Here is a 12,604-nt window from a genome sequence, read left to right on the forward strand (position 1 = left end):
AAAGTAATTGTAACAGATTTAATATTTATGCAACAAAGAGCTAAGTGAAATAATATGCATCCAACTGAATATGTAGTTATCACACTACATTTGTAGCATGAAGCAGGTAAATATCACCTTATTCAGGGTGAAGGAAGGCAGTGTCACATGTTTGCGAATAGCAGTGACAAACTAGCTATCAGGCAGAACGGTTTTTGTTATTACCTATACTTCAATTTCATTTTTTTGCTCTGATCTGATGTATTTTTTTTTTTTAAACTGGGGAGGGCTCTGAGGCTGGACCAAGACAAGGGGAGAAATCTAACTCCACTCACCAATGTGCCCATCAGACTTAAGAGGTGAACATGATGCCATTTTGCTTCAAGGGTTTTACAGTCTGTACCATCATGTTCATCTTTTTTACAAAACTATGATAAAATCTTGTACAAAGTACGCCTTGTGAGGTTTCATTTGAAAATTCAATTTGCTGATCATTATTGTTCTGGTAAAATGTGCATAGCAACACTGTATGTCAAGTTATAAGATTCTACTGTATGATGTTACCAAGGCATATTCCAAATCTGGAGAAGCAGCCCAAACCAGCGCCTCAGAAACAAAGGCAAACTGATGCCTCTGCCAGGTGTCAACAAAATCCAATGGACTATCACCTGGTTAAGCAGTCATTCTTTGGCAGGAAGAAGGGTGTGAATGAGAAATTTACATCCCAAGTAAACAGACTGGCTGTCATCTGAACCTCATCTGGAGATGATTCTCAAAGAGGAGGAAAAGATATAACAATGAACAAAGGAGGCCCCAAATCACCTCTCCCCCCTCATCTATACTCTGCACCAGCAACGTCTGAAAGACAAAAGAAGCATAATTGAAGTAGGAGAGTGGTCATGGCTGAAAGTATCCAGCCAGATGGCTATAAGCACACGGTGAAAGAAACTGTTTGCTTTAAATTCACTTAGCTTGTTAAGTTAGGTATTAGTTTGCATTTTAACTTTTATTTCTTAGTAACCAATTCTTACTTTTATGCCTCATTACTTGTAATCACTTAAAATCTATCTTTCTGTAGTTAATAAACTTGTTTTATTGTTTTATCTAAACCAGAGTGTTTGGACTGATGTGTGTGGGAAACTCCATTTGAGATAACAGGGTTTGTGCATATCATTTTCTATTAATGAAATGACAGACTTTCTAGGAGCTTGTACTGTCCAGAAGGAAAGAGCTGGGCACATTTCTGGGGACAAGTTTGGGATTTGCTGGTGTCACTCTGCAATACAATTCAGGAATGGCTGGCTAGAAGCACTCATATAATTCAGCTGGGAGTGATTTTGTATTCTATAGGCTATGAGGTCACTGCATCGGCCAGTGAATCGCTGGCCAGGTGCCGGCTGGGGTACCAGCACCGAAGTCCAGTGGCACATAAGCTGGAAACTGGTGGTACATAAGATTCCCCTTCGGACTCCAAAGAGGAGACTTCTCTCAGCAACCATGGGGGTGGTACCACTTCCATCTCCACACGGTGTGGGAAGTCTGGGGACTGGCAATGCACCAGTGATTGGGATGCCAAGATCAGGGAAGTCTTGTCCCTAGAAGGTGCCAGAAAGGCACCCGACACTCTTGTTCCCTCCTGCTTCTGGGCACTGGAGCTGGCAGGTGTCCCATTGGAGTTGGCACGACCAGTAGAAAAAGAAGATCCCTAACCACCTAGAAAGCCTCCTGAGTTCAAGGCACTGTCAGACTGCTGGCACCGTGGTGGCTTCCTTGTGTTGGCAGAGGGTCCTGCACTGGACTCAATCCCCTATGTGGAGTAGATGGTGCGAAGCAGGTCCAGGAGCAAAGAAAAGTGCCCTGGCACAGGTCTCACTGCGCTGCCTTCACCCTGCTTGTCTCTCTTCTATACCAGAAAGCGCCCTCTGTCGGTGCGCTGCTTCTTGCCCTTCTTCTTCGGCACCAGGATGGTGAATGGTGCTGGGAAGAGCTTGGTGCCAGGTGAACGCTTCACACCGACACCAAAGAACTAACTGCAGAGTCAGAGCAGCTCAGCTCTGAGACTGGTCTGAGGTCACGAGAATGGCCTTCAGCCTGAAAACTCAGTCCTTTTTAGTGTGGGGTATGAAGTCATGACAGATTCAGAACTAGTCTTTCACGTGAGTTTTCCCCAAGCACTTTAAGCAGCTGGAGTGCAGGTCACTCATGAGCATAGGTTTGCCACAGAATGCACAAGGCTTGAAGCCCAGGGAGCAGGGCATGAGTCCTTTTCCAAAGAAGTCTTTTGATGATAGGCACTAACTATATACACTAACACTACTTTGAAGACTATACACTAAACTATTAAAACTACAAATGAAGATAAGAGTCCAAAACCACTGGGAAGAAGTCTTGCAGAGCAAAAAGGGTCATTCCAGGAACCATCACAGGTGGTAAGAAGGAACTGAGAGGGTGAGGGGCCAGTGGTGCCCCTTATACTGGATAAGCGCGCGGCTCCAAAGGGTGCTAGAGCTGACCCAATCAATACAATTGAGGGAAAAATCTCTGGCAACAGTGCTTTTGGCGCACACACTACCTAGCATGGAATTGACATGAAAAAGCACTCAAAGAAGGAAAGTTGTGTATTTGTAATGCTCCTGCTTCAGACATTTCACATTATCTTTTAAAGATCCTCTTAAGTTCTGGCTGGCAGCTTTTTTCAGCCTAAAAAGTTGTTCGGAGTTTTTAAAAAATTGTTTTACATTTTCAAACAGATGACAAGGAAGTTCTGAAAAGATAACCTACCTGATAAGACGGCACTGAAGTATATGGAACAATCACACCTTGAATCTGATTTCCAATGTTGTTGTGTTGGCCGCTGACTAGATTCTGATTCTGAGACTGCTGAACTCCAACCAACCCCTGGTAGGCTTGATGCTGGTTAGGCATAACTTGGTAGCCTGTAATTACACAAACATTTAAATCTTGTTTGAAACAATTACATCTAAACATGTTTTACACATAGATGCACACATGAAAAGGTTATGCAGCTTTGTTCAGACATCTAACAGTTTTCTCAGACTTTAAGGTCTCATAGGGATGTCAGGTCAAACTTGATCCCAAATTTATGTTTTTGGAGAACAAGCATTTACAAAACTAAGAATAATAGACTCCGACTTTAATGCCAGAAGGAACCACCATGCTTATCTAGTCTCATCTCCTGCACATCACAGCTCACAAAGCCTTACCTACCCACTCCTGTAATAGGTCCATATCCTCAGATGAGTTACTGAAGTCCTCAAATCTTGATTTAAAGACCAAGTTACAGAGAATCCACCACTTACTCTAGCTCAAATCAGCAAGTGACCCATCACACAGAGGAAGGTGAACCCTCCCCATTCCCCCCACCCTGCCCCAGGTCTTTGCCAATCTGGCCTGAGAAAAATTTCCTTCTTGACTCCAAATATATTGATCAGTTAGACCCTGAACATGTGAGCAAGACCCGCCAGCCAGACAACTGGGAAAGAATTATCTTTAGTAATTAAGAGCCCTCCTCATCTAGATACGCTTCCACTGTTTTATTCTAAATTCTATTGAAAAATTAAAAAAAAACCCTCCAAATAAATAGTCCCCTGCATTCTTTGTAATCCAGACATTACAACACTAGGGCATACATGATAACCTGAAAATGAAATCGAGTAGAAATGGGCTGTAAAAAAAGGGAAGTTGATTAGTGTTTATTCTTCAAGCAATCAATAATGCAAAAAATTAAACTTGATTTTGTAAATTCCATAAATTTTAATAGTCTAAGAGGTTATTAATACCTCTGGTAAGAGAATTTTTTGTTGTTGCTTTAAATATATGGACATTATCCCAGGAGTGTCCTTTTAAAAACTGGTTATTCCCGCTTTAGAGATGTCTCAGTTGCCTAATAAAAATAGTTAGGTTTTATAACAGTACTAGTAGGAGTTCTCCAAAAGGAACTATTCAAAACCAACTTGAAAATAAACCATACGCCTTTTACCTCTAGTAGCTTGGTCAGAGTGGAGTTTACAGTATGTACACAGAGCGTTAAGATGAAGCCAGCAGGCTCACTCATTTGGAGTCATTTGTCTACACCATGAAATACCAAACACAAATCAGTTAGTCTCTGATCATGAGAGCAATACCAGCATGGAGACGTTTACCATTTTCCATGAAGTGCTGATCTTCCAGCAAAGGGCTTCAAGTACCACTGAGCAATGTGGGATGGTTATACAGTAACTGCCTGCACAATACTATAAAGGGGCTATTCTATCATTAAGACATGTATATAACTCCCATCAATACTACTGTGAATTACACAAGTATATCAATGACAAAACAGTATGTCCCATTGATTTGACTTGTAAGTAAGTCAATTTATTTAGTTTTCCCTGTCAGAAGCACTTTTATTTTCAACAAGACTAAACCTTTAAAAACTAAAATAAACCCTTAAGGAAGTTTCTGCAAAAATACCACAATTTTAACGTGAGAATGATGATGAAAACCACAAGAACCTTTGAACAAAAATGTTGTGTGTTATAACAGATAACATTGAACTCCATTAGTGTTTATTACTGAGATCAGCTCACATATGGACAGTCTGGTGGGGCACTACAGCAATTTGCTGCTCATGATTACAGATGCCACAACTTCCAGGCAACCCCTCCCCTTTGCAGGTTCCATGTTTTACCAATCACCTGTAATAGATTAAATGAGAGGAAGAAACTGAAGTACTTATGGAAGAGCCCCAATTCTGAACAGGATGATCCTTGACGTAATTTTAGGTTCTTGTGCCAAGCCTGAGGTCCTTCTCCTCTGCTATTAAGTAGGCAAATCCTGTACAACGGAACTATTCCAAATGGTAGGTCATCTAATTAATGCAGGTTTGCTTCCAACCAGTTTCTGAATCAACTTCACCTGATTCTCTACTGTCTTGCACCTTGTGTGGTCATTTACATGTGTGCAAAGAGAACATGAAATGCTACCAAATCAAAAAGGAGGTACAAAATAAAGAAGTTACAAAGATAGTGGAAATTCAAGGGTAAGTGCTGCTTGATGGAGGAAGCCCTCACGTCTACTTCATGAATAAGACAGTCAAACACAGTCTCTCTGGAGCTGTCAAAGTAGTAATATGAAGAAGAGTATAATCACACCTTGCTCCCTAGATGAATTTCATCCAGGCTCCCAACTGGAAGAGGTTCTATTTGTGACATGAAAGAGCCATTAACTCATGTGGGAATTGATAAAAACCAGTAGGGAATACCCAAGCTCATTATTAGAAAGGTGAGCAGCCCTCAAACATGCAATAATTCATCTCTTGTTTACGACAGATCACTTTATTTTAAATAACATTGCCAACTATCATCAGGTGTTTAAGCCTCCCCTTTTTGGAAAAGGTAATTAAGAAATTGGTGGCAGGCCAACTCCAACTGACATACTTCAATTCTTTGGATATCGGTCAGCCAATTCTTTCCTGGCAATGGACAGAGGTCAAATAACTCATTATTTCTGCTAGAACATAGTTTATTATTAAATATTTACATACCGTGCCAAAGGCGTACCTGCAGCTCTATCAGAAAAGGTGACAGCATAGAAGTATAGGGCAGTGTTTCCCAACCGGTGTGCCATGGCACACTGGTGTGCTGTCAGGCCCGAACAAGTGTGCCGTGGAATTTTTTGAAAAATTACATGTGAAAACAAGGGGAAAGCTGGCTTCTGATTGGTTGCCCCACCCCTGGAGGAGGTGGGGCAATAAGGCAGACAACCAATCAGAGTTCAATCTCCCTCTCTTCCCCTCCTCTGTGAGCAATGTGTTGGCTCCTCTGCCCCTTCACTCCCCTCCTCCAGCTGCTAGCTGGGGGTGGGGAGAAGAGCCCCTGGAGCTTGAGGTGTTCTGCAGCAGAGAAAAGGTTGGGAACCACTCCTATAGGGTAATTGACACTGTAGGTTGATGTCATGGTATCATATTTGTAAGGTGATCTTTATCACCTAAGAGACTGAATAATCAATTAAAAATGGAGCAGTTATGTAGAAAATGTCTGCCAGTCCCACTTCCAATTTCATTAGAAACTTATGTGCAGTGCAAGAGGATCAATTAAACTTGCCTGATTTCACAATTAATTTCATCTGGATCATGCTGGGTTGAACATACAAAACCAGAGTGAAACAGTGTGTAAAGCCACAAGTACTGCATATGCTGACTCAGTAGTTCATTAATATCCATATGGACAAAAATGGCAATGACTCAGCTCTAACAAAAAGCCTACTCTTCTATTTGAAGTGTTGATCACTACTTGAGATGAATCTAGGGTACCTTCCATCTTTCTGAAAACTGTCTGGAATTCACCCAGCAACATAGATGGAGAAGGGAGGAGAGTTCTGTTTGTGGAGGTAAATGATGTACCATTAATTTTGTACGATGCTCATAAAAAACATGGTGATGATTACTAGAGAAATACCTACATGCAAACAGCACATTGCTTACACATACTCAAATAACTAGTCATGCTGAAACTATAAGAAACAAAACCTTTTACAAATACATGTATATATGTGTGCACAAGCATTGTAGAATTAGAGGCCATTTAGAGAAGGGCAATGAACATTTTTAGGGCATGGAAGAATTCATATGGAGAGAGATTAAAAAGTCTGGCATTGTTTACCTTAGAGAAGAGATGAGTAAGAAGACATGATAAAAATATAGAGTGAGGAGAGTGTCTGTTCTCCCTGTCTAACACCACAAGGGGATATTAAATGAAATTAAAAAAGTGGCAGATTCAAAACTGATAAAAGGAAATCCTTTTTCACACAATGCATAATTAAATTGTGGAACTCATTGCCATAGGACATTTTTGAGGCCAAAAGCTTAGCAACACTGAAAAAGGGACTAAATATTTAGATGGGTAACAAGAATATCCAGAGATACAATACTTAACGCTAACAAATTTTGGAAGAGACATTAGGTTTCTTCCTAATGTGGGAGGAGAGATTATTTCACATCTATGTAAGTGCCGGGTTTCTTGCACATTCCTTTAAAGCATCTGGTGTTGGTCACTGTTGGGAGACAGGATGCTGGACTAGATAGATACTGAGTGTGAACTAGCATGGCAATTTCCACATTCCAATACATATTTTGAATTAAGAGTCCAACAATTTCTAAAGGACAACAACTGGGACCAGATTCCTAAAAGCACTCATATGTTTATTTAAAGTGTCAACAAAATGTAATGGAAACCTATTCAAATCAATGCATTTCATGAAATATAGTAACCTCATGAATAATGTGATCAAACACTGGGGACAGAACTAGTCCATTTCTGTCCTACAAAGAGAACCTTACCCTTATCAATCAAAACACTGCATCTATGACCACAAGTGACCACATAAAATGACGTTTTCCCCTTACTTAGCCCCACAAACAAAAGCAAGTTTCAGACAAGGGCTCTGGTGGATTTGCTTTCTAGTAGGAAAAAAGCACAAATGACAGCTGTTAAAATAACTAATTTAAATTAATGTTTACAGGAAAAAAGTAGTTGCTACTTTCTAATATTACACATTTTACTAGCTAGGCAGGGAACCAACAAAGGTCTTTACAATGAAATTGATCTGCAAGATTCAAAGCATGTACTGCAAATAGAGTCTTGCAAATCTGCGGATGCAGATGTCTGTGGACCATTTTTGCAGATTGGATATGGATACAAATTTTGTATCCGCATAGGGCTCTAATTATAGGATCTCAAAGGCGGGGAAGCAGCTGTCTGCAGCTCACAGCCTCTGAAGCTGCTTCCCCACCTTCAATATGCTATATTTTCTCTCTTCCCCTGCCATATACAGAGAACAAGGAGGTGATAGACCAAGACAGGCAGCAAAATCACTCATGATCTTGTCAGGAAGCCATACTGACTTACTTTGCAGAAGAAGCTGCCTCCCTTTCCAACTGATGTGATACGGCAATGAAGTTGGGAAAGGTTTCCTAAATTGTTTGGCTGCTTAAACTGCGGTGACAGGAGCATGGGGGATTTTGCTGCTTGTCTTGATCCATCACCTCCCCTTTCTCTGTATACGGGGCTAGAGATGGGGAGAAGAATATAGAATCTCGAAGGTGGGAAAGCAGCCTCATAGGCTATGAGTTGCAGACAGCTCTTCCCCGCCTTTGAGATCCTATATACAGTACACATGCATGCACACAGATGCTCTTCCTGAGCTGCAATATGAGATAGTGTGCTGCTGCAGGTGCGCTGCAGACACAGATAAAAGATGGAATGTCAGATACAAGGTGATTCTTGTGGATGTGGATCCACGTTTTTGTATCCGCGCAGGGTTCTAACTGAAAGCCATTACTATATCCCAATTTCTAGTAAAAAAACCAAGTATCTTGAAAGTCTGAAAGCAAAATTTTATTTCATCACCTGTGTTAGACAGTTCTACTTAATGATCTCAAGTCTGTCAACAATATTATTCATGTAGTAGTCGGGCTTTATTGTGGTTACTACAATCAGGAAGTATTTAACAAAGGTCTATCCCCACCCAAATGTGTAAATCACAAACTATGAAATGAAATATCAACAGAGAACTAAAGCTGTGCTGATATATGGCTTCAGGTACTTCATCTTAAAAGGTTTAGAGTAAGTAGGATAAGCCTTGGAAAGCCTATAAATCTAGCGTAGCCCAAGAACCCATCTCTGTGGGACCCTACTAGAAACACACCTGTTCAATGACTACTCCGTTTACAGCTGCATTTTGAGACATCTATCAGTTAGCCAGCTTTTAATCTATTTAATGTGTGCCATGTTAATTTTATATTTTTCTAGTTTTTTTAAACCAAAATGTCATGACATATCAAGTCAAATAACTTCCAAACATCTAGATATATTACATCAACACTATTATTTTTATCAACCAAATCTATAATCTCATAAAAAAGAAAAATTAATTATTAGTAAAAAATTAAAGGAGAGTAATACAGGGTCCTATATAAGCTGCTCCATTATCTGCCTAGGATTGATGCCATAATGATAGGCCTATGATTACCTGGGTCATCTCATTTACCCTTTTGAAATTGTGCACAACATTAACTTTCTTCCTGTCTTCTGGAACATCCTTAAGAGATACCAGTGGAATGGAAGGAGAGTTATAGGACATCATCTCCCTCCTCTCCTCCCCCCCACCCCCAAATATATAACAGACCTATTTAACACTTCTGCCTCTTTTGCATTATTACTGATAATTCTACCATTTCCAACTAGTAATGGATCAATACTATTGTTAGGATTCTTGTTCCTAATATACTTAAACTCCTTCTTACTGTCCAACTCTGTTGGCCCTAGATTTCTCTGTCCCCCTTTGCTTCCCTTTATCAATGTTCTGCAACTCCTAACTTCTGATTTATATTCATTACTGGCAACTTCCCCTTTCTTCCATTTGTTATATATGTATTTTTATTTTTTTACAGCTGCCTTAACTTCCCCTCTAAATCATGTCTTTTTTTTTTTTTTTAAATCAATATTAACTTTTCCCTCAACTGTGGCTTGTTGGGCATCTAATAAAATGTTCTTCAACAATTCCTAATCATCATTCACATTTTTCTGATTAAATTCTTCCTCCCAGCTGATCTGGTGCAAAATTGTTTCCCACTTTGTGATATTGGCCTTTTTAAAGCATCAGCTATATATATATCACTGGTCTGGATTTTTTTCTGTTTGCACATTATAAGTTGGATCAAGTCATGATCTCTTGTACCTAAGTTACCATTAATTTTTAATTCTGTGATCTTTATCTGTCAACTTTTTTTGTTATTTTTATCATGTACAAAAAAGACTGTTCAGTCATCTCAATGACTGGTGCATTTCAAGCAAGGGAACAGAATTCAAATGCATATTGTCAGTTTTCTTAATACTTGAATTTTTGCATTTAATATTTAAATATCAGGGATCTTCATATTGAAATGTATACAAGTCATTTGTAAAGTTAATTTGTTGTCTCATTCTTTTGCTTAATGCACACCTAACTACATCACCCATCAGCACAGAAAACACAAATATCTGTCTATGTCAAGAATCAGGGCCTGCAGTAGAGCTAGTCTCCAGATAACCTGATGAGCGCAGCTGGCCTGGAGTAGGCTGCCTGTCTAGCAACACCACCTGATTGGTTAGAAGAGTCAGTGCCTGCTCAAAGCCTTTGCCCACAGCTGCAATAGCTCCAATGTCTGCTAATTCTCAGCTCTATTCCTGCCTTGCCTCACTCGGGGTCTAACCACTAGACCCTGACTCTGGCTCCAAACACTAGCCTTGACTGCCCACATCCTGGTAACTGACAGTCTGTTTGTGAAAAGCAAAGCCAAATACTGCACAGAATAACGAAGTGGGCATGTCAAGATTAAGATGTATTGGCATTCATATCTGGGTGAAGTTTCCATAGAACTTGTCCCTGTTATGCCAATCTCTAGTTGGATTTTGGTATTTTTACTGGCACCAAATTTTTTTCCATCAATACATGAACACAGCACATCAATTCACTCGGACTCTTCCTAGGATAAAGGCAGCATAATGTACTTCATATACAAATAACAATGCAATTAACACAAAAATTTCTTCATTTAGAAAAATTATAAAAGGGCATCAGATAAACACATAAAAATGACTAAAATATTCAGAGTATTATCAGTCATTTGAATTAACATTGTAAATTGGTTTTATTCATACCTGTTTGTGAAAACGAGCAGCACTGAAATCTGAATGTGATAGGACAGTGAATATATTAGGACATTAGCTACAGAAAATTATGCAGCTGAAACGTAGTTCTATTATTAAAGAAACAAACTAGACGTATATCTGTGCATTAAATTAAAAAAAATACAAGTCAGGCATTGCATATAAATATTTTCAACTTGTCATTATTAATTAACTCAATTTAATTTATACTTTGAATCAATGGACATCTCAAAGATAGTACTTACAATTTCATTTAATATTCTGTGATTCTGAACTATATATAAACTTCACATCTTAATTAGCCTTACAGATTATTTTTTAAATAAATGAGGTGTCTCAAATGTATTTGGTTACTAGATGATCTAAGGCAAATAAAAAGCAGCCTACTGTGAGTAACTGCATTAATATTGAAGCTACAGGATATGATGGATGCAATCAATAGTGCTGCAAACTAAAATTCTCATTTCCAAGAGAATGCAATGTAGCTGTGAATATTTTCCATTCTCTTCTGGCACTTCCAAAGATATAGACACAATCAATTTTGCAAGCAGAGAGAAAAACTAGGACAAGATATATTGATTGTTAAGATGGTTCCCCACAGGGTTAAAAAAAGGTTCTATTTTTAGCTTTACTATTCCACTTCAGCACAGAAAGTGGCATGACAGAAATGCAGCACTCAGCAGAAAAACGTTGCACCTGCTAGAACAGACAGTTTTATTTTACAGAAACACTGGGAACTAGCAGCTACAATAAAAGAACATATGCTTCTTAATATTTGCTCAGCAAAGTAATTAGCAATAATATTTTAATTTTATGTTAACTTAAAATCTTGTTTATGACACCTAGATCTACACTTAATGCAGAAAAAACACCATTAAGAGATAAATGTTACTTTCATTCAAAAAATTTAAAAAAACAACATGTTTAGAAAAATTCAGACAAATAATGACTAGTGGTAATTTTTAGACTTAGAGGTTGTACAGCAGAGGCTGGTTTTAACTCTCTCTCAGACAAATCACAGTTATATCTCCTGGCATGAGTCACTTCCTCAATTAGCTGAAGCACCATCTTCCTAAAGGTTTTTTTTATGTTCATGACACATTTTGGACAAGCAAGTTGTAAACTATTTTATCAAAAGGCAGCATATAAGTCAAACACACACCTGAAACCCCTTTAAAAGGAAGCCAGGAAGCAGCTGAAAAAGAGACCGGTTCACTGTGAGAAATGTAACCCTCTCAGACAGTGTTACGGCCTCGAATCCAACAGCTCACGAATAAGGCCAAATTATTCCACAACATTAAACAAATATGGCTTCAGTCACAATGTTCTCTGAAGTAGTCACAAATGTAAACTACAATTAAAAAAAAAACATGGCTCACTGGAAAATTGTTTTATAGTTATTAAAAACTTCATAATACAAATAAAATCGACAGCTATTAAGAAATACAATGAAAAGTAAGATTTGTTAATTCTCAGTTTGGTAGGATATGATGCTATATTATCCAAGTGGTACACTGCTAATGCTGCAGCTGATGCTAATAAGGACCAACCATTTTAATTACAGCTTTGTATTGACTTAATATAGCAGTCTTCTGAATTTTTACCTAACAAATCTAAAAAGAGGACACCACAAAAAACGGGGGCACATGTCCATGACTTGCTCATGGGGAACCTAGGGTCTATGTGAAAGCAAGTTGGTAGTCACAGGCTATGTCTATACTGCAGCTGGTACAGACTCACACAAGGTGCATGCAAGCTAGCAGGCTAAAAATAGCTTGGGCTAGCCACCCAAGCTCAGACCCCGGGCATCAGGCAAAATTGTACTCGGGTGGCTAGCCCAAGCCACTACCCGTACCTCAATGTCCACAATGCACTGTAGACATACCCACAGTCGAAATACTTACTGGACAGATAAT

The 12,604-nt window shown here is 39.0% G+C and overlaps 1 protein-coding gene across 3 annotated transcripts in view; it reads right to left on the minus strand.

Moving 5' to 3' along the window:
• The window catches only part of R3HDM1 (R3H domain containing 1), a 118,735-nt gene that overhangs the window by 28,806 nt on the left and 77,325 nt on the right, over window positions 1-12,604 (minus strand). For all 3 annotated transcript variants that reach the window (XM_067549525.1, XM_067549524.1, XM_067549526.1), the window contains one exon: window positions 2,761-2,915. In XM_067549525.1, coding sequence (XP_067405626.1) covers window positions 2,761-2,915 — 155 coding nt within the window. The remainder of the gene's footprint in view (window positions 1-2,760; window positions 2,916-12,604) is intronic.

The sequence above is a fragment of the Emydura macquarii genome, unplaced genomic scaffold, assembly GCF_026122565.2.
Source record: "Emydura macquarii macquarii isolate MOO-44397 ecotype Brisbane River unplaced genomic scaffold, CSIRO-AGI_Emac_v2 contig_1253, whole genome shotgun sequence".
NCBI classification, from domain to species: domain Eukaryota; kingdom Metazoa; phylum Chordata; order Testudines; family Chelidae; genus Emydura; species Emydura macquarii.